General features: G+C 40.8%; 7 gene segments (V, D, J or C); 3 read left to right on the top strand and 4 right to left on the bottom strand.

Annotated features, from left to right (window-relative positions):
* The first annotated feature begins 7,361 nt into the window (after positions 1-7,361).
* LOC115775295 (Ig kappa-b4 chain C region-like) lies at positions 7,362-15,702 on the top strand. The segment is given in 3 exon segments: positions 7,362-7,538; positions 8,224-8,553; positions 15,457-15,702. Coding segments are annotated over 2 exon segments (465 nt in total).
* Positions 12,171-12,685, bottom strand: LOC115775304 (Ig kappa chain V region 3381-like). The segment is given in 2 exon segments: positions 12,171-12,493; positions 12,601-12,685. Coding segments are annotated over 2 exon segments (375 nt in total).
* LOC115775305 (Ig kappa-b4 chain C region-like) lies at positions 13,910-15,455 on the top strand. The segment is given in 2 exon segments: positions 13,910-14,060; positions 15,127-15,455. Coding segments are annotated over 2 exon segments (465 nt in total).
* Positions 15,703-16,792: 1,090 nt separating the features above from the next.
* LOC115775306 (Ig kappa chain V region 3547-like) lies at positions 16,793-17,283 on the bottom strand. The segment is given in 2 exon segments: positions 16,793-17,124; positions 17,232-17,283. Coding segments are annotated over 2 exon segments (384 nt in total).
* A 1,629-nt stretch (positions 17,284-18,912) lies between these two features.
* On the bottom strand, positions 18,913-19,745 carry LOC115775299 (immunoglobulin kappa variable 2D-40-like). The segment is given in 2 exon segments: positions 18,913-19,448; positions 19,660-19,745. Coding segments are annotated over 2 exon segments (360 nt in total).
* Positions 19,746-20,683: 938 nt separating this feature from the next.
* On the bottom strand, positions 20,684-21,165 carry LOC115775307 (Ig kappa chain V region 3381-like). The segment is given in 2 exon segments: positions 20,684-21,003; positions 21,111-21,165. Coding segments are annotated over 2 exon segments (372 nt in total).
* Positions 21,166-22,491: 1,326 nt separating this feature from the next.
* LOC115775308 (Ig kappa-b4 chain C region-like) lies at positions 22,492-24,385 on the top strand. The segment is given in 2 exon segments: positions 22,492-22,558; positions 24,060-24,385. Coding segments are annotated over 2 exon segments (393 nt in total).
* Positions 24,386-26,951: the final 2,566 nt, after the last annotated feature.

Here is a 26,951-nt window from a genome sequence, read left to right on the forward strand (position 1 = left end):
ACTGATCCCATCTTTCACCAAAAGGTTCTGACTCATTCAGATAAGTCTTAGTAGGGTCTCTGTTTTGCCTCTTACTTTTCTGGGTGGGAGCATAGCCTTTTGTCAGCTCAGTCAACGGTCTGACAATGGCAGCATAGTTGGCTATGAACCTGCGATAGTATCCGCAGAAACCCAAAAAGGATTTCAATGTTTTCAGGTTTGTTGGCTGAGGCCAGCCAACGACTGCCTCAATTTTCTGTGGGTCTGGTGAAACACCATCTGCGGATACAATGTGGCCAAGAAACTTTACTTTTGGCTGGCAGAACTGACACTTCTCAAGAGAGAGTTTCAGTCCAGCCTCTGCAAGTCGGTCTAGAACTTTGAGGAGCCTTTCCTCGTGCTCTTCCAAGGACCTTCCAAAGACAATTAGGTCATCGAGGTAGACCAGTACTTGCAGCAAGTTCATGTCACCAACAGTCTTTTCCATTAACCTTTGGAAAGTTGCTGGGGCTCCAGTTATTCCCTGAGGCATTCTTTCGAACTGGAAAAAGCCCAGAGGACAAATGAATGCAGTTTTTTCTTTGTCCTCCTCAGCCATGGCTATTTGGTAATAGCCGCTCCGCAAGTCGAGAACAGAGAACCACTGGCTTCCAGACAGGGAGTCCAGTACTTCATCAATACAAGGTGTAGTGTATTGATCGGGAACTGTCCGGCTATTCAGTAGCCTATAGTCAATGCACATCCTTATAGTCCCATTTTTCTTCCTAACGATCACAATTGGTGACGCATATGGACTACGAGACTCCTTAATGATGCCTGCACACAGGAGCTGTTGGAGGTGCTTTCTGACATCCTCAATGTCTGCAGGAGCCAGGCGGCGGGAACGCTGCCGAAAGGGTCTATCATCAGAGAGGCGAATTGTGTGCTCCACATCTCTGGCTAGCCCAACATCCCATTCCTCCTTGGAGAAGACATTTGATCGTTGAGACAGTTTTTCTCCTAATCATCTCTTCCATTCTTCTGGGACAGGTGAATCTCCAAAATTAATCAGTTTGGCATCAATGCCTGATGTTGATGCTGACTTGGCCAGAGGAACTGTAGCAACACTCTCAGTGAGGTACATGTGTCCCAGGACCGTGCCCACTGGTATGACTGTCTCTTTCAGAGACTGGTTCTGAACCAGGATTCTGAAATTATTGACATTCACTGCATGGCCTGGTACTACCATAGGTTGCAGTAACACACTGGCCGGAAGTGGAGCCGAGGGAGAAGAGTCAAGCATCAGGATCTCTTTATCAACCGGTTGTATGAGATCAACTTTGCAGACCACCTGCTGGTCTGCACCTGGGGGCAGAGTAAGAGGGCCAGGGCCCTGCCATGTCACCATGCCAACACTGTCTTCTGACTCACTGGCAGATGATGTAGTCTCTGCAGCTGAATGCTCACTGTTAGACTCAGCCGGTATGCCAAGAGTTTGTGTGATATCAATGCCACTTGCTCGACACTGTTCCACTAGACTCCTGACATGACTGGTATTTGTCCCTATAATAACTGGGGTCTGATCATCAGTTCGGGGACTGGGGCAAATCAGGGCAAGAACTGTCACAATCTGACATGTCCCTGTGACCATGGCTGGGTATTCAAGGTCTACCACTACATAGCCACGATAAGGATAGCTAGCCTCTGACTCACTCAAACCCCACAGAGCAAGACCGGACACTGGTTGTATGGGGACATCCGGGAGGTACTTTTGGTACCAAGACTCAAAAATTATAGTGACCTGAGAGCCACTATCAAACAGGGCATGGCATGAGTGTCCATTAACTTTTAACTGTACAATGCTAGGTGGCCCAATCAAACCTTCAGGGATTCCAGAGTCCTGTGGTGTAAGTACGAGACTTCTCTTGACACCACAGTTAACCTCTTCCCTTGCTGGTTTTGCAGAAGGTTGGTGTACCTTTGCTAGCTTTAGAGCTTGAATCAGTTGCCTAATGACCTTGCTCTGATTTTCTGGATTACGGCATTTTGCGGCAAAGTGACCTTTCTCCCCACACCGGTAACAGAACTGTTCCTCTGTGTGTCTGGAGGGTCTGGAGAGGGAGCTAGCAGAAGCTTCCATAGTCGAAACTGTAGCTGGTTGGGCCAGAGTGTCTGATTCAGGCACTCTTTTATTTACCTTTTGCTGCAACCTCTTTAACTGCTTTTTTAAAGATGTCAGCTCAGACTCTTGAGTGTTCTCAAAAGTGTGTTCTTTGATCACAGTACCAGCACTGGGATATTCATCCTTAGGTACATGGGGCTTGGTCCCAACTGATGCAACCATGCTCTTGAGCTCTTTGATTTCAGCTTTTAGACTTTGGATCTCGGCCTGTCTTAGATCCACTGTCTGTGTTGCTTCTACTCGATGCACTGAAGTTTTGAGTTTCATCCTAGAGGCTTCATACTCTTCCTCAGCCCGAACTTCACTCAAAAGCTGCAGAAAGGTAGGAGGAGCTGTCTTTCGCTCTCTTAAGCGTAGCTGGATTAACATCAGGTCAGAGGCCACTGCCCCTCTGAGTAGTTGCTCCAAACGAGCCCTATCCCTACAACTAGGGGGAAGGCCACCTCTCTGAATGACCTTTGAGAGAGCGCGCTCCAGCCTTCTGAGGAAATCGGAAAGTTTTTCTCCAGGTTGCTGCTGCATCAATCTGAATGCGAAATACAGATCCTCCCCGGATTCTGCTGTTCCGAAAGCACTTTCTAGGGCTTCCAAATACACAGCAGGGCTAGCATCCGGATGGGAGGTTCGCACAGCTTTTGCAATTTCCAGTGCTGGCCCCTTTAAACTTTCCATTAATCGCCGCTTTTTTTCTTTATTAGTGCATTCACTTTCTTCTATCATGAGCCATGCCTGTTCGAGCCAGTACTCAAACTGCTCTTCCCCAGCTGGGACAGGCTGTGCTCCTGAAAAAATGCGTAAGCGTCGATAAATACCTTCTAAGGGAGGTTTAGTAGCCTTTTCCAAAAAATCCCCAACTGCTTGGAGGATGGACTCAGTAGAGTCCGTGGGGCGTTGACCAGTAGTCAGCAGGACTTTAAGGTCCTCTATGGTCTTTCCTTCAGCTGCCAATAGCCCTTTTAGTTTTTTGTCAAACTCTTCATCAGCAGTGTCAGGGGAGTTTCCTGTAGTGACTAAGGGCCAGGACCCCCTTCCCTCAGGAAGATGGACCTCTGAAGGAAGACTTGCGCCAGATAAAGTTTCTCTACTTTCACACAAAACCATCAGGTTGTCTGATCTGGCATCAAAGATCCTTCCTCTGACACGAACTCGCCCTAAGCACTTAATAGTTTCAAGAGTCTCTTCAATTTTGGATATTTCAGTATCTTCTGGAACAATGACCATTAGTCCATGGGCTTCATCCAAACCTTCACCCCTGCACCATCTCTTCAGCTCAGAAACAAGGTTTACCTTATCTGCCATTCTTAAGAGTATTGCTTCTCTACGGTTTCTTAGCTAATCCATTGAAATCTAATAAAAGGGGGGTTGTGAACATCCCAGCGGTGCCTCCATTTTATGTAGCCCGTCTACCATATATGTAAATAATGATGTAGATGGGGCCCTAGGTTCTTTTCTCTATCTACTGTAACTGTTAACAATTAAAGATTATTCAACACAAATTACCCCCAGAAACTAACATACACTAACACACAATAGGATTAGCAACAGAGAATGTACATTTACTACTACCACCTTGAAACCTTAAAGAGAATGAGCTTTACTATAAACACAATAAACACAACAGTATTTGAAATTAAAAGAGTCAATTTACTAATAGTTCAATGAAAATAAAAGAGAAATACAAAATTAAAGTGCCTTCTGTTATTCAACTTAAATTTCAAATCATCCTTATCCTTTAACACTATGCCGGCAAAACAATATAAAAGAAAATAAATGTTGCAGGCCTGAATCGTGGCTGGAGATCGTAGTGACCTAAAACTCAGTGGTCGTTTCACTCCACCTGGAGCAACAAAATAAAATGGTGGTACCTTTTTGAAAGACACGTGTCCCGCAGGAAGAAGCTAGCCAGCAGGCCTCATCTCCGGAGCAGCACAGAAGCTCTCAGGAATCACTGCAGAACAAGATGGACTTCACCTCCACTAGAGGAACCACGGGCGTCCCCGGGCCACTCTAATTGTTGCTTGGATGCTATCTCTTTTCCTGGCCCACAAAATGTCCAGACCGGGCAGCTGTCTTGAAGCTGGGTTAGCTACTAGCCGCTTACAGTCCGATCGCTCAGTCATTAGCTACTCACTTCACCAACGAGCAGCAAACTTCCACACAGCAAACTTCAGGTCGACTTTTGCTGTTCTCAGAATGGCCCACAGTCTCTGACTTATCTAACCGACAATCCAAAATGTCTGTAGCCATAAACTTTTGCCTCCGATCTCCGCGGGAATCCACTTCTCTGCGGTAGCTCCTCTGGTCTCCTCTCGTTCTCACTCCGCCATTCCACCTGTGTCTCCTTCACTTCCACTCGGAAAAAACAGTTCTTTCAAAGAAATACAGTTTTTAAAACCAAAAGAAATATACAATAATTAAAACAAATGGTTTTTAACATTCTTAATATTTCAGCCATGAACTTAACACAACAAAATATATTTTTAACTGTTTTTAACCAAATATCACAAATTTATTATGAACAGCTTATTTATTACAGTTTCCCATTTTTTAACCGGGCTACATGTGGATTTTTCTTTGTATATATACAAATGTCAATGGTCCTCTTTGGCTAATGTGTGTGAAAATGTTGCTGCACAAAAAGAAGGACCCACACAGTCTTCATTTTCAAGATTCATCAACCCTCTCTGCTCCATGATGGCTGCAGCCTGCTGCCTTGTAACTCTTGTACTGATCTGTTCAGTGTTTGGGCCTCAGTTTTGTAATAGGACATGATTTTCCTCACATTATGGAGTTCATAGATTTGCAAATAAAACTTGAACTGAACACTGAAAGAAACTCTTAAATCTGAGGAAAATGGAAACTAAATTATTTAATTGATTTAAAAGCAAAGTTTCTGTTTAAAGTACATCTTACATAGTTTAACAGAATCTGATTTATTAGTGACTCGTTTAATTTAGTGATTCAGTTTTATTTTCTCTTTTATCCTGAGTGATCTAATGTTCCTGTTGTTGAGTCTTTAAAAGTTATTTTTGATGTTAATCTAATTTACGATTGATTTGAGAATTACTAGTACAAAATAGTACAAAGCTGAGGTCAAAGGTCATGAACATGTTGTTAATTATCACAATTCTGGTGGTCTTTATGGAGTGTAGTCAATAAAAGATAAACATGGGATACTAAAACGATACCACTGGATATTTAAATCTTTAACTTTTCTTTCTTTTTTTGATACATGCTCTTTTCAAATAAGGTGTGTGTGTGTGTGTGTGTGTGTGTGTGTGTGTGTGTCCTCAGTGAACTGTATCAGTCTCTGCAGTAACTTCCAGCTGCAGCAGTCAGTTCACTTTCTGTTCAGTGTGACTGAGGGAGGTTTTTGTACGACTGTTTTTCACTGTGTGAACACAAGCTGACTGTTAGGATAGTGCCAACTCTGACAGTAATAAACTGCTGCATCTTCAGCCTGGACTCCACTGATGGTCAGAGTGAAGTCAGACTTTGATCCACTGCCTGTAAATCGAGCTGGAATCCCTGATGCTCGAGTGCTAATATAGTAAATGAGACGTTTGGGAATTTGTCCATCTTTCTGTTGGTACCAGGATAACCAATCACTATAAATGTTCTGACTGGTCCTACAGTTGATGGTCACAGATCCTCCCACAGCAGAGCTCACTGCTCCAGGCTGAGTCACTGTGATCTGTCCTCTGGACTCTGAGGATACAGAGACACAAACATAAAGCAGCTTGATGGTTTTGTCAGCTTCATTTCAGAGGGACAGATGTTGATAGAGGAGAGGAGTTTGATTCTCTGGACTTTACCTGTGAAGCAGCAGCAGAGGAGAGTCCAGATGAGGACGCAGATCAAAGTCATGTTTTTGATGAGGACGATTTCTGTGGCTTCTGTTGTGATGAAGGACAGCTGTCAGTCATCCAGTGTTCAACTGTCAGGACTATAAACTCTCCCAGAGCACTGGAGCATGGTGCTGCTGATGCAAAGTGGCTCTCTATGGAAATGCTCTCACTGACTCACACAGGGATCAATATGAAGATGCTGTTTATCAACACTGTAAATCCGGATAAATTGAATCTACTTAAAAAAAAAAACTAAGGTAACTGGTTGCCTTAAATTTTTGAAGTAATGAAGCATCAGTTGAATAAGTGCAGTGGACTATGTTCAATGTACTTGAGACAATTTTGGAATGGAGTGAAAGATCTAAGTTAAATGTACTAATAACAGAGTTTCAGTAATTGAAGATACTTAGTTTAAGGAATCACTCACCACCCATTTATTTCACTCAGCTTGTTAAGTAAGCACTGCTCCATTACCAATTGAACTAAACTGTATGTTCTAATTGACCAAACTTATCTGTTATAGTTCTTATAAGTCAAAATATATCTTTTAATCAACAGAGCTGGGTAAATTAAATATATACAAAATTTTTCATTAAACATATCTTTATCCGTCCATCCTCTTCAGGTTCAAGGGTGGGGGGGATTGGAGTCTATACCAGCTGACAGGGTGAGAGACAGGGTACACCCTGTACAGGTTGCCAGCCTGTTGCAGGGCTAACACAGAGAGACAGACAACCATTCACACCTGTGGGCAATTTAGAGCGACCAATTATTCTAACCCCAGTTATTGCATGTAGTTTGGGAGGAAACCCACGCAGGCACGGGGAGACACACAGCCAAGGTCAAACCCAGAACTTCTAGAAGTTATTCTAGCTGTGAGGCAGCAGTGCTAACCACCGCACCACCGCGCTGCCTGATATATCATCAATCCAATATCATCAATCCTGTTAAAACTGGTATAAACTAGATTTTTGGTTGGTGCAAAACCTGATGATATTAAGTTGTTTGAATTCAAACACATAATTACAATAAGAGAGACCATTAAAAAAATACAGTATATTCAGAATTGATAAGTAATGTAGCAAAAGGACAGCTGTTAAAGAAATTAATATAAACTCAGTGGGAGATAAATTACAATTAACCTGTGGACTCTGAAAATAAAAATGTAGATATTTTATTATTATTAATTTTCTAAAATGATTTTGGGGAATCAAGCAGGTCTTAATTTACATGGATACCTTTTAAATCCAGTGAACATTCTATGAATTGGTGCCACTGTGTTATTGTGAGTGTTTGATATCAGAAGAAAGGCCCAAAACAACAAAAGTCCAAAGTCACACATTCCAAATCTATATATTCTTCACTGTAATATTTTCAGCTTTCACATCAGCTGACAAAACTGTACAAACAGTGAATGATTTTGTTGAGTTTGTTTGTCTCAGAGTCAGAGAGCCGTGTCTCTGTGCAGTCAGAGGTTTTTGTACGGCGGCTCAGTGAGTTTGTATCACTGTGGTGGACGTTTGGTGGAGGAACCAGACTGGAATTTGGAAGTAAGTCAAAAACAAATTTAATATTAGGTCCTTTTCGTTTTTACCAGAAAAATATCTCAATTCATTTCCATGTTAATTTTCTTACATTTTTTGTTTTAAACTGAATGAATCTTAGAAATATAAAAAGTCCTAAAAATGCAGGAAACAGTTTATTTCTTTTAGTAATCTCTGTTTTTAATTCTAAAAAGAATTCTGTAAATTTAATTCATTTTTAAATTATTTAAAAAGGAGAAAAAGTAATTCACCAGCATTTTGATGAACAGCTTTTTATTATGTGCTGTCATTCCAATCGCTGCTGTTTGGATGAACTCAATCTTTTAGGACAACATGAAGCTAAAAATATTGATGGTTTGTTGTGTCAAATATTGTTTCAATATTGTTTTAATTCTATTTGAAATCTTCAGGAAGTGAGAAGTGTTAGAGAGCTACATTAGGTTTGTTTGTTTCCATGAAATATTTTAAAGTCATGTGTGATTCATACTTTTATTTCCAGAGTAGTTTGAACATATTTCAGGTCAAACTGTGATGATTCTCTCTGTGCTGATGTGCATGAGAGCTTTCTTAAAGGAAGTGAAACAATGTGTGAGTGAGTGACTGATGGAGCAGAAAAACATCTGGCAGAAACTTCTTCAAGGAGAAGATCAAGTTGTGGTTTCTGTGCTCTAAGCTGATTGGTGTCTCCTAGGTGATGTGCGCCCCGCCCTGAAGGTGCTGGGTCCCTCCAGTGAGGAGCTGCAGCAGGGGAAGGCCACGCTCATGTGTCTGGCCAACAAGGGCTTCCCCTCAGACTGGAGGCTGTCCTGGAAGATGGACGGCAGCAGTGGCAGCATCAGCTGGGAGGAGAGCAGGACTCCCGCAGTGCTGCACAATGACGGCCGCTACAGCTGGAGCAGCACCCTGACACTCACTGCAGACCAGTGGGGGAAGGTGGGCTCTGTGACCTGTGAGGCCACCCAGGGCTCCCAGGCTCTGGTCTCAGAGACACTGAGGAGAGACCAGTGTTCCCAGTCCTGATGTGACTCAGTCTGATGCTGGTTTAAAGCTCCTGCTTTCATTCTGTGCTCTTTAACAATCTCACTCTCTCTTCATCCTTGTTGTGTTTGTTGCTTTTCGTAGAGTTGATGTTTTTAAGGTTTTTCAAATAATAAATATCTTTCTTACACACATCTTTGTATTTCTTGCAGTACTATCATTAATCAGAAAATGACCTCAAAGGGAAAATTACATTTTAGAACAAAAACAGATTGACATGTTTTGTTTTTCATGATTTTAGAACTGTTGACGGTGTTCTCATATCTGTTTAATTTTAATTCATATTCCTGTCTTGCATTTTGCTCTGAGTACGAGGATTTTAAAAACTAAACACTGAAGATTTTTTGGGTTTGAAATCAAAAATAATTTAACATGAACCGATTAACCAGAAATAACAGAAATCCTATAAAACTCTGCTTATGTATATTATGTATGATCCATCCATAAATGAATACATCAGACTTTGTACAGATGCACAGCAGGCAGCAGTAATGCAGGTCAAAAGTCATGAATGAAGGTAACATTGAAACAACTTTGAAATCAACAGACATGTAAAAATATTACATCAGCCAAGAAATGTAACATAAAGGAGACTGAAATTTAAAATAAAGAATATTTTACATATTTAAACAAAACAAAGAAAAAACACAGCATGAGCAAAAGTAAGTATTGTAACACATAAAATTTCATATTGAGAAATCAAATGTTTAATGATATGTTGTTGACTACAGCCGAGAGCTGATAGAGTCAGTGACATCATCATTGTGCTGCTGGTGTGTGATTGGCTCTGAAAGGCCTGAAGAGCCTCTGATCAGCACTGGCCTCTGAACATGTCATGCTGTTTGACCCTCAACAAACACTGAATAATCAAATCATTCATGACATCATTTGATTTCCACCAGTAAAAACATGTTAATTTACTACATCTAATACATCTACATACTCTTACATGGGACTTTCTGGGATCTACAGGCCGAAACTTTAAAATACAAACTTGCAACAATGAACACAAACAGGATGAATCTTAACAGGAATGTGCAGGTGTGTGATGATCATCTTTGTCTTCACAAACTGGATGTACTTAAGATGTCTGTGAAGAAGCACGAGGTAAGGTCAAAGGTCATGAAGTGGATTGATTGTCACACATTCTCACAGCTTGTCTGTCGATACAAAGATTATATTGAATGGATGTTGTGAAGCTGCAATGGATGAAGTAATCAGATACATATTGACTAGTGGTGTGATGTCAGTGCTGCTGTGTCCCTGCTTTTGTGGAGGGGCTGGGGTTGGGCTGTTTGTTCCATATCGAAGCTTCAGAGTCGCACCGTCATCACTAGTTTGAGCCAGTCTGCCTTCCCCCACACCGCTCTCACCTCAGAGTGACAAACACAAAATAATCCCCTTCTCCATTTTTCGTCAGAACTGACCCGAGGATCTCTCTTCTCCCCCATGCCCCCTCACACCACCAGTCTGGGAGTATTAGTCAGCTTCAGAGTTATTCATGCATTCAGTGGTAGCCCTTTTATAAATGTACATTTATATTTATGAGTGACTCTGTTTAGTTTGGCATAGGTTTGGTTCTCATCAATCGTGTTCACACTTTGCAAACTAAAAAGCTCAAATTTCGTGGTTAGACTGGCTGCTGATTTTTATGTCAGTTCTTTTGAGTCACCTGTAAATAAAGTTTACTGTGAATTTGAACTCCACGCTCCTCCATGACTGCATCTGAATCCCTTTGTTTGAGTGTACAGCGCTGATGACAAGTGGTTAAAGGGGTACTTTGGAAAGTTTAGTGTGCTTAATGACAGTTTACACTGTGAGTGTGTGTGTGTGTGTGTGTGTGTGTGTGTGTGTGTGTGTGTGTGTGTGTCCTCAGTGAACTGTATCACTCTCTGCAGTAGCTTCCAGCTTCCAACCTCATGCACTGTGGAGAGCATCCTGACAAACTCCATCACGGTGTGGTATGGAAACTGCACCAGTCAGGACAGGAAGGCTCTCCAGCGTGTCATCAAAACAGCACAATTCATCTGTGGAGCTGCCTTCCCATCACTACAGGACACTTATAATACCCGGGTAATAAAGAGGGCACACAACATCATCAAGGACCGTACCCACCCACAGCACACACTGTTCACACTCCTGCCATCTGGCAGACGTTACAGGAGTGTAAAAGCAAGAACAACCAGACTAAAAAACAGTTTCTATCCACAGGCCATCAGGCTACTGAACCACTGACTGATTACCAAACTGTGATTACCTGCCTTTCTTTCATCTGTATATATCTGTATATATTACACTTGCTGTATTGTTTATTTATTTTTATTTTCTACTTTTACTTTCCTAATATACTAGTTCTTAAATTTTATTTTAACTTAGTTGCTTATTTCAATTGTTTGTAAAGCAGTCGCAAGTAAGAATTTCATTGCTCAGCATAACCACAGTGTTTTGCGGTGTACATGACAATAAACTTCTTGAATCTTGAATGAATCTTGAATCTTAAAAGAGCTAACTGATCATCTGCTGAGGAACGGTTTCAGTCAGGTTTCAGAATTCATCACAGTACAGAAACAGCATTAGTGAAGGTTACAAATCATCTTACAGCCTCTGACAGTGGACTCATCTCTGTGCTTGTCCTGTTGGACATCAGTGCATCTTTTAATACAGTTGACATTTTATTACATTTTATATTAAATATTAACATGTTACTTCAGAGATTAGAGCATGATAGGTATTAAAGGTACTGCACTGCAGTGGTTTGAATCATATTTATCTAATAGACTCCAATTTGTTAAGATTAATTATGGAGTTCCACAGGGTTCTCTGCTAGGACCAGTTTTATTTACATTATACATGCTTCCCTAAGGCAGTGTTATTAGAAAGCATTGCATACATTTTCATTGTTATGCAGATGATACCCAGCTTTATCTATCCATGAAGCCAGATGGCACACATCTTAAAGACATAAAGGCCTGGATGACCTCTAATTTCCCCACATTACTGCCTTCACAAAAACACATGGCAATATGTGTTGTCCACTCCTTTTTGAAATAATGAATGAAATCTTGCTTTTTATGTAATGATATGTAATGTATTACATCTCCCATCCATCCATCCATCCATCCATCCATCCATCCATCCATCCATCCATCCATCCATCCATCCATCCATCCATCCATCCATCCATCCATCCATCCATCCAGTCTCTTCCACTTATCCTTTATGTTCTAAGTGTTGAACTTTATTTTTCTAGCAATCAATTTGACGACTCCTCTGTTTGGAGTTGTTGTACATGTGGGCGAACTGTGGAGAGGTGAGTGTGTGTGTCCTGTAGAAAGAAAATTTCTGCCTCTAAGTCATTTAACTGTTCAACAATTTTTAGCCTGGAACCAACTTTGAGTTCATTCATAAAGCAAACCTAAGTGTGGTCATGCTTAAACTACCTGGTGGAGGGTTTAGTGTTCACAAAATGTGTGTGTGTGTGTGTGTGTGTGTGTGTGTGTCCTCAGTGAACTGTATCAGTCTCTGCAGTAGCTTCCAGCTGCAGCAGTCAGTTCACTTTCTGTTCAGTCTGACTGAGGGAGGTTTTTGTACGACTGTTTTTCACTGTGTGCACACCCACTGACTGTTAGGATAGTGCCAACTCTTACAGTAATAAACTGCTGCATCTTCAGCCTGGACTCCACTGATGGTCAGAGTGAAGTCAGAGCTTGATCCACTGCCTGTAAAACGAGCTGGAATCCCTGATGCTCGATTGCTAGTGTAGTAAATGAGCAGTTTGGGAATTTGTCCATCTTTCTGTTGGTACCAGTTTAAATAGTTGTTGCCATGAACATCCTGACTGGTCCTACAGTTGATGGTCACAGATCCTCCCACAGCAGAGCTCACTGCTCCAGGCTGAGTCACTGTGATCTGTCCTCTGGACTCTGAGGATACAGAGACACAAACATAAAGCAGCTTGATGGTTTTGTCAGCTTCATTTCAGAGGGACAGATGTTGATAGAGGAGAGGAGTTTGATTCTCTGGACTTTACCTGTGAAGCAGCAGCAGAGGAGAGTCCAGATGAGGACGCAGATCAAAGTCATGTTTTTGATGAGGACGATTTCTGTGGCTTCTGTTGTGATGAAGGACAGCTGTCAGTCATCCAGTGTTCAACTCTCAGGACTATAAAGTCTCCCAGAGCACTGGAGCATGGTGCTGCTGATGCAAAGTGGCTCTCTATGGAAATGCTCTCACTGACTCACACAGGGATCAATATGATGATGCTGATTATCAAAACTGTAAACCCGGATAAATTGAATCTACTTTAAAAAAAAAAACTAAGGTAACTGGTTGCCTTAAATTTTTGAAGTAATGAAGCATCAGTTGAATAAGTGCAGTGGACTATGTTCAATGTACTTGAGACAATTTTGGAATGGAGTGAAAGATCTAAGTTAAATGTACTAATAACAGAGTTTCAGTAATTGAAGATACTTAGTTTAAGGAATCACTCACCACCCATTTATTTCACTCAGCTTGTTAAGTAAGCACTGCTCCATTACCAATTGAACTAAACTGTATGTTCTAATTGACCAAACGTATCTGTTATAGTTGGAGTCTATACCAGCTGACAGGGTGAGAGACAGGGTACACCCTGTACAGGTTGCCAGCCTGTTGCAGGGCGAACACAGAGAGACAGACAACCATTCACACCTGTGGGCAATTTAGAGTGACCAATTAACCTAACCCCAGTTATTGCATGTAATCTGGGAGGAAACCCACGCAGGCACAGGGAGACACACAGCCAAGGTCAAACCCAGAACTTCTAGAAGTTATTCTAGCTGTGAGGCAGCAGTGCTAACCACCGCACCACCGCGCTGCCTGATATATCATCAATCCAATATCATCAGTCCTGTTAAAACTGGTATAAACTAGATTTTTGGTGGGTGCAAAACCTGATGATATTAAGTTGTTTGAATTCAAACACATAATTACAATAAGAGAGACCATTAAAAAAATACAGTATATTCAGAATTGATAAGTAATGTAGCAAAAGGACAGCTGTTAAAGAAATTAATATAAACTCAGTGGGAGATATATTACAATTAACCTGTGGACTCTGAAAATAAAATGTAGATATTTTATTATTAATATTCTAAAATGATTTTGGGGAATCAAGCAGGTCTTAATTTACATGGATACCTTTTAAATCCAGTGAACATTCTATGAATTGGTGCCACTGTGTTATTGTGAGTGTTTGAAATCAGAAGAAAGGCCCAAAACAACAAAAGTCCAAAGTCACACATTCCAAATCTATATATTCTTCACTGTAATATTTTCAGTTTTCACATCAGCTGACAAAACTGTACAAACAGTGAATGATTTTGTTGAGTTTGTTTGTCTCAGAGTCAGAGAGCCGTGTCTCTGTGCAGTCAGAGGTTTTTGTACGGCGGCTCAGTGAGTTTGTATCACTGTGGTGGACGTTTGGTGGAGGAACCAGACTGGATGTTGGAAGCAAGTCAGTCTTAGAACTCTTTGATTTCTTTTTCTTTTCATTCCTTTCATTTCCTTTAATATTCAGCATGTAGGAAACTTTTCATGTTCATGATTCATTATTTTAGAAACATTTTTGCTCTGAGAAACAAAGTCAGCTTTGGAAATGTAGATTCAAAACTTTCTTTCTTTCTTTCTTTCTTTCTTTCTTTCTTTATTTCTTTCTTTCTTTCTTTCTTTCTTTCTTTCTTTCTTTCTTTCTTTCTTTCTTTCTTTCTTTCTTTCTTTCTTTCTTTCTTTCTTTCTATAATAATCATTTGTTGTCAGACTCGTCATGTTTGCTTTGTTTCACTGAAACTGTGAAGTTTGAAGTTTAAACTCTGATGTTTTTATCGTGTCAGATGTTTCAAAGTTAGTTTGGAATTATGTGAACTGTTCAGTAACATTTGAAACCTCTATGAAGAACATTTGATGCTGATGAGTAGTTGTTCTTGTTTCCACTCATTCCTTCAGTCAGTGAGCATATTACTCCAGTTTTAGCTTCTCTTCACTGGCTTGCTGTCAATATTAGGATTCATTTGAATATTTCATTGATGGTTTTTAAGCTCTGAAATGTGCTGGCACCTTTGTCATGTTCTCACTCCTGTCAGAGCGCTGAGGTCTGCTAATCAGATCATCCTCAATACTCCAAGATTTAGACTTAAACATAGAGCTGACCGAGCTTTTCCAGTCGTTGCCCCGAGTCTCTGGAATGCCTTACCATTTCATATTAGAGCTGCCCGAACAGTTTCTACCTTTAAGTCTTTGCTCAAGACTCATTTCTACTCTCAGGCCTTTAATTGCAGATAAATGTGTTTTGTTTTTAAATGTGTGTTATTTTTGCTGCCTGTGAAGCTCTCTGGTTGTTTAAATGTTGGTCAAACTGTGATGATTCTCTCTGTGCTGATGTGCATGAGAGCTTTCTTAAAGGAAGTGAAACAATGTGTGAGTGAGTGACTGATGGAGCAGAAAAACATCTGGCAGAAACTTCTTCAAGGAGAACATCAAGTTGTGGTTCCTGTGCTCTAAGCTGATTGGTGTCTCCTAGGTGATGTGCGCCCCGCCCTGAAGGTGCTGGGTCCCTCCAGTGAGGAGCTGCAGCAGGGGAAGGCCACGCTCATGTGTCTGGCCAACAAGGGCTTCCCCTCAGACTGGAGGCTGTCCTGGAAGATGGACGGCAGCAGTGGCAGCATCAGAGGGGAGGAGAGCAGGACTCCCGCAGTGCTGCACAATGACGGCCGCTACAGCTGGAGCAGCACCCTGACACTCACTGCAGACCAGTGGGGGAAGGTGGGCTCTGTAACCTGTGAGGCCACCCAGGGCTCCCAGGCTCTGGTCTCAGAGACACTGAGGAGAGACCAGTGTTCCCAGTCTTGATGTGACTCACTGGGACTCTGATCCTGCTTTTCTTCAGCTACTGCTCTCTGTGTGCTCCAACTCTCTCTGTCTCTTTCTTTCTTTTTCTTCTTACATTAAAAGAAAAAAATCAAATCATAATATTTTCCATCTCATAAGAATAAAAAAATGCTAAAAACAATCTCCTCTAGTTTGATCCTTTTGTGATTGTCTGCTGTAAAACTGATATTTGAACTTTTCAAAAGAATAAAAATGTACTGAGTAAACATGTTCTTTGACTCCCTGAGTTTAACAAATATCAAACATTTTGTAAGATTTATTAAGCCGACCAAAAGAAAAATGGCAGCAGAACACATTGAGTGTAATGTTGTGTAAAATGGTTGAATTCATTCTTATATCCACATTTAATATATTTGATAGATGCTGAGGCCATGTCAGTGGCAGATTAACTCTAATCTCTTCATAATTTCTAGTCTTGAAGCAGTTCTTTGACCTGCATTTGATTCTGGCCATGTGAAACAATAAATAATAAAGATTAAAGAGCAGAGAGTCATCCCTATCTTTAAGGAGAGATCATTTAAAACCATTTAAGATGATTGATCAAAGTCTGATTAATCAATTATTGGGCAATAAACGATTAAACTCTGATGGAGCCTCACAGCAGGCTGGAGTTTAGACACTGGTGTTGGCAGAGATGAAGCAGGTGGAGACTTGAATGAGGATCTCTGATTGTCCAGGATGAGGTGGAGATGGGGAGGAGGCGGGTCGCACCAATGAGAGTTTGAAAGGCAGAATGAAAGAAGAGCGCTGAGATTTAAAGCACACAGAACAGAAGCTGATTGGCTCACAGAAGGAGGGCAAGAAGATGATTGGACTCAAGTAATGATGACAGAATTGATCCTGACAGTGGAAGTGATGGTTTCAGAGATTTATCAATGCTGACGTGTAATGTTGCAAAGATGGACTGAAATGTTAAATATACAGAGTATAAAGAGTTTAACAATAATTCAAACTTACAAGATTATCCACTGTGAACCTGAGGTCAAAGGTCATGACTAAGAATTTTCTAATACAATGTCATGAAATTTGTCTTAATTTTTTTGGCAAATCAATTAAAAGCAAAAATTAACAGGATCATGATCTCTGACAGTCAGTAAATTTTTTAAAGTAATAAGCTCATCTTGATAAATGTTCATTCGTGTGTGTGTGTGTGTGTGTGTGTGTGTGTGTGTGTGTGTGTGTGTGTGTGTGTGTGTGTCCTCAGTGAACTGTATCAGTCTCTGCAGTAGCTTCCAGCTGCAGCAGTCAGTTCACTTTCTGTTCAGTCTGACTGAGGGAGGTTTTTGTACGACTGTTTTTCACTGTGTGAACACATTCTGACTGTTAGGATAGTGCAAACTCTGACAGTAATAAACTGTTGCATCTTCAGCCTGGACTCCACTGATGGTCAGAGTGAAGTCAGAGTTTGATCCACTGCCTGTAAAACGAGCTGGAATCCCTGAATCTCTGCTGCTAGCAGTGTGAATTAGACGTTTGGGAGGTTTTCCATCTTTCTGTTGGTACCAGGCTAAATAGTGGTAGCTGTTATAAACAAAAACATTCTGACTGGTCCTACAGTTGATGTTCACAGATCCTCCCACAGCAGAGCTCACTGCTCCAGGCTGAGTCAGTGTGTATTGTCCTCTGGACTCTGAGGATACAGAAACACAAACATAAAGCAGCTTGATGGTTTTGTCAGCTTCATTTCAGAGGGACAGATGTTGATAGAGGAGAGGAGTTTGATTCTCTGGACTTTACCTGTGAAGCAGCAGCAGAGGAGAGTCCAGATGAGGACGCAGATCAAAGTCATGTTTTTGATGAGGACGATTTCTGTGGCTTCTGTTGTGATGAAGGACAGCTGTCAGTCATCCAGTGTTCAACTCTCAGGACTATAAAGTCTCCCAGAGCACTGGAGCATGGTGCTGCTGATGCAAAGTGGCTCTCTATGGAAATGCTCTCACTGACTCACACAGGGATCAATATGATGATGCTGTTTATCAACACTGTAAATCCGGATAAATTGAATCTACTTAAAAAAAAAACTAAGGTAACTGAATCATTCATTTTCATCAGAATTCAAATGTTCAAAATACATTTTGTTGAGTTCTTTCTGAATGAATAATTTCATCTGCATTTCTTAATAAATATTTTGCTTTTCTTTGATCAACTGATAATTTATGAGATAACTGATTGTAAATAGGTTTCATATTATGTACAGAGACAGCTTTAAGCATATGAATGTGTAGTTTCAGTGTATTTTCTTGTTCTTGCATCTTTGGCTTCATCTACACTCATACAAACATTTTTTTAATTTGTGATTTTCAACTTTCATTTAGAAAAATATCACAATCCACATGAAAATCAGAAGAACGGCCTCTACAGCTGGAGCAGCACACTGAGGCTCCCTACAGACCACTGGGGGAAGGTGGGCTCTGTGACCTGTGAGGCCACTCAGGGCTCCCACACTCTGGAGAAACCGATGTTCCCAGTCCTGACCTGATTCAATCTGATCCCAGTTTTCCACTCCTGCTCTCAGTCTCCACTCTTTAACAGCCTCACTCTGTAGCTTCATCATAATGTGTTCACTTACTTTCATCCAGCTGATGTGTTCAAGATTTTCAAATGATGATGTCAGTCTGGGTGGTAACCTGAACACAGGTGCAGAGCACAGTAATCAGGTTAAGAACAGGAAGTTTCTGTAACAGGTTAGACAGCAGTTTGTTCTTTTCCTTCAAGTGTGTGATCAGCAGGATGGAGACCTCAGACACACTCCACTACTGGAACACAAAAACACACTCACACAAACACACACTCACACAAAAACACACTCACAACAACAGGAGAGAGAGAGAGAAAGGACGAGTCAGCCCAAGAGAGTCATTGACCCTGTCAAATTAATATCTTTCATATATTTATTAATATTTATTGTATTTTACTTTACATTAAGAAGATCACATTAGTTAAATAAATACTGAAAAAGGAATAATTTAGTCTATAATCACAGGTCATTTTAATGTTCATGTTATTGTGTATGAATGTGTAACTTTGATGCAAAAATGCAAACTGCAGATAAGTTACTGCTGATGACTTTGTGAAAATTAAAAATGCTCTATATTTGGATTTAAACTAAATTATTCTGTATTAAATTACTAAATAAATGAATATAATTTAATTTTGTAGAGACAGTATTTCATAGTAATGCAGGGCAAATCTCATGAAGGAAGTTAACATTGAAATGACCTTGAAAATAATAAGAAATATTTAAAAATCTCAATAATCAAAACTCAAGAAGAAGCCAGAAGCAAAACAGGACAAAATGTTGTCAGTGGGTTAAACTGATAAACTGCATGAAAAAGATAAAACTGAAATAAAAATATTATTGGTCTAATTTGATGTAAGAGGAAAAAAAATTATGTAAAATGATTTTGACCTTTATATTACTCTAATTTCAGACGGATAGTTTTTGCTTTTAAATCAAGTTAAAAGTCTTATATTTTTAAAAATATGTAAAACAATCAATAAAACAATAGAATGAGTATCATTAAATGTAGAAAAAATATTTGTATGCATTTAGAAATAAACAGATTATAACTTGATGCTTTTTGTGTGACTGCAGCTGTCAGATCAGTTCCTCTCCAGCTGTCTGAGGTTTTTGTACGACGGGTTTTCACTGTGTGAACGGGTAGCTGTTGTGCTGCTGACAGTAATAAACTCCTGCATCTTCAGCCTGAACTCCACTGATGATCAGAGTGAAGTCGGTCTGAACTGCTGTTGCCCTGAAACGATCTGGAACTCCAGACTGACGGATTGTAGTATCATAGATCAGAAGTTTAGGAGCTTCTCCAGATTTCTGAAGGTACCAGTCTATGTCATCACCTATCAGTGTGCTGGATTTACACCTGATAGAGACAGTCTGTCCTGGAACAACAGACTGAGCTTCAGGAGTCTGAGTCAGGATGATTTCTCCTGATGAACCTGGAAACATGAGAAAGAGGAGAAGAGTTATTGAGACCAATCCAGCTTGGAGAAAGATGATCAACATCCAAAGAGAAGAGGATCATTTCTTTAACATGGAGAACAGATGGAAGAAGGTCAATGCTGCTGGTTTCAGTGTTTCTCCATCAGAGCATCATTGTTGTGAACCTGGCTGCATCCTGAAGCAAAGTTTTCTCTCAGAGAGTCTCACCCTGAACAAGGAGCCCCAGGGTGGCCAGCAGGAGAGTCAGTGACATCATCATTGTGCTGCTGCTGCTGTGTGAGTGGCTGTGAAAGGCCTGGACAGCCTCTGATCAACACTGGCCTCTTAACAGCTGGGAGCAGAGAGGCAGGACACATATGCAAACACACAGAGTCAGTCAGCTGCAGCTGTCCTCAGTATAACATGCAGTGAACAGTGAGCACAGAATTTAATCATTCATGACATCTAGTGGAGAAAAATATTGATTCTCACCAGTAAAAGAATGTCAGTTTATTCATGTTATTCTACTACATTTAATACACATACTGAACTTCCCTCCACAACCTGCAGGACATTTACATCAAGCATTGCAGGTTCAGAGCTAAGAAGATCCTTAAACAGTCCAGACACTCCCTGCTCCCATCAGGTCGGCATTACTGCTGCCTGAGGACTGAGACTGAAAGGCTGAAGAAGAGTTTTAGTCCACAAGCTTTCCATCTGCTCAGCTCTGAGCTCCAAACTGGATGTTATGTAAAATGTAAATTATTCTATTCTGTTCTGTTTGAGTTGCACTGAACCATAAACTCATTAACAAAACTGCAATAAGATGCCCTCATGTAAATATCAGTGTCTAGAATTTTATATTTTTACCTTTTATTCATTTTTATATCTTATCTTATGATTGTTGTCTTTACATAACATGGGAATTGATGCTCTTACAATTTATGTGAAGAATTACAGGTTGAGGTCAAAAGTCATAAAGTTGATTAACTGGTACACTCACACTTTGTCTGAGCTTATAATGATACTGAATGGATGTTGTGAAGCTGCAATGGACAAAGTATTCAGATACATACTGACTAAAAATGACCTGTGTGTGTGTGTGTGTGTGTGTGTGTGTGTGTGTGTGTGTGTGTGTGTGTGTGTGTGTGTCCTCAGTGAACTGTATCAGTCTCTGCAGTAGGTTCCAGCTGCAGCAGTCAGTTCACTTTCTGTTCAGTCTGACTGAGGGAGGTTTTTGTACGACTGTTTTTCACTGTGTGAACACAGCTTGACTGTTGATTTCATGATAACTCTGACAGTAATAAACTGCTGCATCTTCAGCCTGGACTCCACTGATGGTCAGAGTGAAGTCAGAGTTTGATCCACTGCCTGTAAATCGAGCTGGAATCCCTGATGCCCGACTGCTAACATGATAAATGAGAAGTTTGGGAACTCCTCCATCTTTCTGTTGGTACCAGGATAAATAGATGTTATAAACATTCTGACTGGTCCTACACTTGATGTTCACAGATCCTCCCACAGCAGAGCTCACTGCTCCAGGCTGAGTCACTGTGATCTGTCCTCTGGACTCTGAGGATACAGAGACACAAACATAAAGCAGCTTGATGGTTTTGTCAGCTTCATTTCAGAGGGACAGATGTTGATAGAGGAGAGGAGTTTGATTCTCTGGACTTTACCTGTGAAGCAGCAGCAGAGGAGAGTCCAGATGAGGACGCAGATCAAAGTCATGTTTTTGATGAGGACGATTTCTGTGGCTTCTGTTGTGATGAAGGACAGCTGTCAGTCATCCAGTGTTCAACTCTCAGGACTATAAAGTCTCCCAGAGCACTGGAGCATGGTGCTGCTGATGCAAAGTGGCTCTCTATGGAAATGCTCTCACTGACTCACACAGGGGTCCATGTACAGTTATCACAGTGTGAATTAACAGGTGTCATTTCAATCAGAAATATCCATCCATCCATTTGCTTCCGCTTATCCTGTTCAGGGTGGCGGGGGGCTGGAGTCTATTCCAGCTGTCATAGGGCGAGAGGCAGGGTACACCCTGAACAGGTCGCCAGCCTGTCACAGGGCCAACACAGAGAGACAGAAAACCTTTCACACTCACATTCATGCTCTCATTCACACCTATGGGCAATTTAGAGCAGCCAATTAACCTAACCCCAGTAACTGCATGTCTTTGGAGTGTGGGAGGAAATCAGAGCACCAGGAGGAAAACCGCGCAAGCACGGGGAGAACATGCAAACTCCACAGAGAGAGAGAGGGGGAGAAGTCTGGGCCAAGGAGGAATCAAACCCAGGCCTTCTAGATGGTGTTCTGACTGTGAGGCAGCAGTGCTATCCACTGCGCCACCGTGCTGCCCTGCCCCTGAATCAGAAATAATTTGTCTAATTTGTCTCATGATGTATAAACTGGTGTAGTGGATTAAAAACAGATTTAAATTCATACCAAACTGCATTCCTTTCCAAAATTGATACCACTGACTGCTCCCATGCTTGCGTGACCTAAATCCAATAGAATTCCTCTGGGACATCATGTTTCAGTCCATCCGACACTGCCAAGTTGCACCTAAGACTGTCCACGTGTGTGTAAGGATTTGAGCAACTTTGACACGGACCAGATTGTGATGGCTTGATGACTGGATCAGAGCATCTCCAAACTTGCAGCTCTTGTGGGGTGTTCCTGGTCTGCAGTGGTCAGTATCTATCAGAGGTGGTCTAAGGAACAGTGCTGAACCAGCGACAGGGTCATGGGCGGCCAAGGCTCACTGATCCAAGAGCAAAGGCTGGCGTGTGTGCTCCAATCCAACAGATGAGCTACTGCAGCTCAGACTGCATAAGAAGTTAATCCTACATCTGACAGAAAGATGTCAGAATACAAAGTGCATCACAGTTTGTTGTGTATAGGGCTGCATGACCACAGAGCAGCAGGGTACCCATGCTGACCCCATCATCCACTGAAAGCACCAACAATGAGCCTGTGAGCATCAGAACTGGACCACAGAGCAATGGAAGAAGGTGGCTGGATCTGAAGAATCACATTTTTGTTCATATCACATTGATGGCCAGGTATGTGTGTGTCGCTTACCTGGGGAACACCTGGCATCAGGATGCACTGTGGGAAGAAGGTAAGCTGGCAGAGCCAGTGTGATGATCTACATGGATGTTACTTTGACACGTACCACCTACCTAAGCATTGTTGCAGACCATGTTCACCCTTTGATGGAAACTGTATTCCCTCATGGCTGTGGCCTCTTTCAGCAGGATAATGTTTCCTGCCACAAAGCAAAAAATGGTTTGAGGAACAGAACAACAAGTTTGAGGTGTTGACTCGGCCTCCAAATTCCCCAGATCTCGATCCAATCATCCATCTGTGGGATGTGCTGGAAATCTCGCAACTTCCAGGACTTAAAGGATCTGTTGCTAAGATCTTGGTGTAGATACCACAGCACACCTTCAGGGTCAGGGCTGCTTTGGCAGCAAAGGAGGACCAACACAATATTTGGCACATGGTCATAATATCATGCCTGATCGTGTATATAACCTTAGTAACTTAGTAAGTTATTCTGGTGAGTTTGTTTGTCTCAGAGTCAGAGAGCCGTGTCTCTGTGCAGTCAGAGGTTTTTGTACGGCGGCTCAATGAGTTTGTATCACTGTGGTGGACGTTTGGTGGAGGAACCAGACTGGAAGTTGGAAGTAAGTCACATTTAAAAGTGTTTTATTTAAGTATTTTTTTTTTATCTTAATTATATTTTACTTGTCTGCTGGTAATAGCAAAAAACATAAGTATAAATTTTGTAAATTTAAGAATATGTACTGCATTCCCAATGAAACAATCTGGATTAGAAATGGATATTAGAAATAGATTTTAATTATTTTGAAACATTAGAATAATCCAGAGATTAAATTTTTTATTTATGATTTTAATGGCTGAATCTTGAGGGTTTGTAGGTTTAGTTCAGTCAGTCAGAGTCAGAGAGCCGTGTCTCTGTGCAGTCTGCAGAGGAAGCAGACATCAAGTTAGAAGTTTATTCTGTTTTCCTATCAAATTGTTTCATTTTATTAATTTATATATTTCTTTTCTGACTTGTGAATGAGAGAAACATAATTTCACAAACAAATTGTTGCTGATATTTTTCATTATGCTCTTTTGTCATGGAGGGTAATTCAGATCAGCTCTGTCAAAACATTTTGTCTGAATTTTGGTCAAATTAAAATTTAATCTTGATAAAAATAATCTTTATTTGTAGAAAATACAAAGATAATATTTTTAGTCTCTCAAATATTTTTTAAAATTTTGTTTAAATTTATGTGAACTTAGATACACATGAACAACATTTCATATTGCTGAATATATTTTCTATACTTGTTTCCACTGAACAGTGATGTGAGGTCATGTATGAGTTTGATGATTTTAAACTTGTTTTTGTACATTTTGCTAGTTTGAACATATTTCAGGTCAAACTGTGATGATTCTCTCTGTGCTGATGTGCATGAGAGCTTTCTTAAAGGAAGTGAAACAATGTGTGAGTGAGTGACTGATGGAGCAGAAAAACATCTGGCAGAAACTTCTTCAAGGAGAACATCAAGTTGTGGTTCCTGTGCTCTAAGCTGATTGGTGTCTCCTAGGTGATACTCGTCCCATCCTGACAGTGCTGCCCCCCTCCAGTGAGGAGCTGCAGCAGGGCAATGCCACAATCACATGTCTGGCCAACAAGGGCTTCCCCTCAGACTGGAGGCTGTCCTGGAAGGTGGACGGCAGTGGCAGCATCAGCTGGGAGGAGAGCAGGAGCCCTGTGGTGCTGCACAAGGACGGCCTCTACAGCTGGAGCAGCACCCTGAGGCTCCCTGCAGATCGGTGGGGGAAGGTGGGCTCTGTGACCTGTGAGGCCACCCAGGGCTGCCAGACTCTGGTCTCAGAGCCACTCAGGAGAGACCAGTGTTCCCAGTCCTGACCTGCCTCAGTCTGATGTTGTTTTTACTGCTCAGTCTGCACTCTGTAACTGTCTATCTTCTATTATAACAAATAAAGACTAAAACAGTTTCTTTCTCACAACAACAACATTTGTGTTTTCAGATAATAAAGATGTTTTGCAAAGTAAATTTGAATCAGGCATTTAACTTTATTCAGAATTTACAAATCTGCACACACCTGATGAATATATTTACAAGCGTTTAGTCCAACATGAAGTCTTTATGTTACACTGGTTGAACAACATAACACAGGCTGAAAGGAGCATTAAGAAGATGAGCATTCAGAGAAAAGATGAAAAAATGAAAGGATGATTGTACCAGTTATTTCTGTTTATTTAAATTTCCATGAAGGTGTGTGTGTGTGTGTGTGTGTGTGTGTGTGTGTGTATCTACTAACCTTAAAAAAATATCTTTTACTAACGTGATTTTTTTTTTTTTGGAACTTTTATTAGAACAAATCCTTGACATGGTCCACACACATATCAACATTGCAACATTTTCAGAGAAACAGCTTTTACAAAGATTTTTTTTTAAATCCAATATCACAAAAGTTCAAGTCCTCTGTTCCAGGTAGGAAATAACTGAAGACCATCTTCTCATATAAGTGTCCTTCCGTAGTCTCAGAGTTGCTGTTATGTCCTCCATTAAGTTGACAGTGTTTAACCTCTGAATCATTGTTCCACAGTCGGTGGATGTGGTCTAAGCCAGTTTGCAGTAATAACCTTATGAGCAATAACACAAGGGCTTGTAACATATATATGGTATCGCTATCTCCAGCAGCAAGGTTTTTATCATCCAGAACTATACGGTAGACTTCCATGGCTGTATTGAGGTTTAATATTTTCCCTATTTCTTCTTTCACTCCCTCCCAGTAGAGTTTTATCATAGGGCACTCCCAAAATATGTGGGAGAAGTCTCCTATCTGTCCACACTTCCGCCAGCAGAAGGCAGTTGCATTATTATCATAACTGGCTATTACAATTGGGGTTTTAAAGAATCTCATTCTCAGTTTCCAGCTAAACTCTCTCCAGTTTGGCCTATTAAGACATTTATGCCATTTACTCCAAGAATCTTCCCAGTCAGCATCATTGATTAAAACATTAAGTTCCAGTTCCCATTTATTCTTTACATCAAGAGTTCTCTCATCTTGATTAATGCATAATTTCTCATACAGAACTGAAATAATCTTTTTAAAGTCTTTTTTCTCCTCTACTGCATCAATCCAAAATTGCTCAAAATCTGTCGTCCTTTCTTTTACTGTGTCTAGTTCCTCGTGGTTTTGGAGATAATGCCTTATTTGGAAGAATCTGAAGAGGTCACTATTAACAATATTGTATTCGGCTTGAAGCTGGGAAAATGATTTTAATGTTGTCTCTGCAGATAATTGATTTATTGTAATCAGGCCTTTGTCTGCCCATTTACCAAATCCCCCATCAAATTTGATAGGTGCAAAATCAATTAAGCCAGTTATTCTAGATGCTCGAGATAAAGAAAGTGGCAACCCTAATTTCTTCCTAACCTTTTCCCACACCCCTAGAGTAAACATTATCCATTCATTTTGTGTTTTTAGTTTCTGCCATTGTTTTCTATTTAAAAAGGGTAAATCTGCTATGGATATATTTGCTACAGAGCCTTGCTCCACCTGTAACCATTTTGTATCTGTATCCAGCCTAATCCAGGAAACCAGAGCCCTAAGCTGCGCCGCCCAATAATAGCTCTTAAAATGTGGGAGGGCTAGGCCACCTAAGACTGTAGACGAACAAAGAATATTAAGTCTCACTCTCGGGCGTTTATTTTGCCAGATGAATCTAGATATGAGCCTGTCCAGCAGTTTAAAGGTGGTGTTAGGGACTACAGCCGGGAGGGAGCCAAAGAGAAAAAGTAATTGTGGCAACACATTCATCCTGATCGTTTCCACCCTGCCCACTAGAGACAGAGGGAGAATTTGCCATCTTTCCAAATCTTTTTTAATCTGTGATAGAAGCTTTCCATAATTGGCATTATGTAGCTGAGACAAGTTATCAGTCAGTGTGACTCCCAGGTACCTACTAACGTGATTTTTAATTAAGGTAGGTTTTTATCTCGGAGTTTATCTTGGAGTAAACATTAAATTGACCCAATAACTTTAATAAGCTGCATTGACTCAAAAGTCTGAATTTCTGAAGTTCTGTCTCTGTGCTCACAGTTGCTGAAACATAATGAGTGTCTCTGAAAAACAAACTATTCAGCTAACGCTGTTTACCCCCTAAAACATCCAAAGTACTGATTATTTCCCTTCATGTCACAGATACATTAAATGCTTAGTTCAGGTGTAACTGAGAAAAAGAGTGTTGCTCAGAGTGTAATAAATCCTTGGTGTTTGTTGTAGATATAATAACAAAATGAGTGCACACAGCAGGCTTTAATTGTGTTTTTTACAAGAGGCTCTGGCCTCAGCCTGTTAGGACTGTGCTGTCCAATCTATGTGTTGCAGGGTCCCTGTCTCCCTAAACTGATGTGTGCAGGTTAGCATTTGTCCACTCTGATGAACTTCACGTGAAATTTGTA

Source organism: Archocentrus centrarchus, unplaced genomic scaffold (assembly GCF_007364275.1).
Source record: "Archocentrus centrarchus isolate MPI-CPG fArcCen1 unplaced genomic scaffold, fArcCen1 scaffold_104_ctg1, whole genome shotgun sequence".
Lineage (NCBI taxonomy): Eukaryota > Metazoa > Chordata > Actinopteri > Cichliformes > Cichlidae > Archocentrus > Archocentrus centrarchus.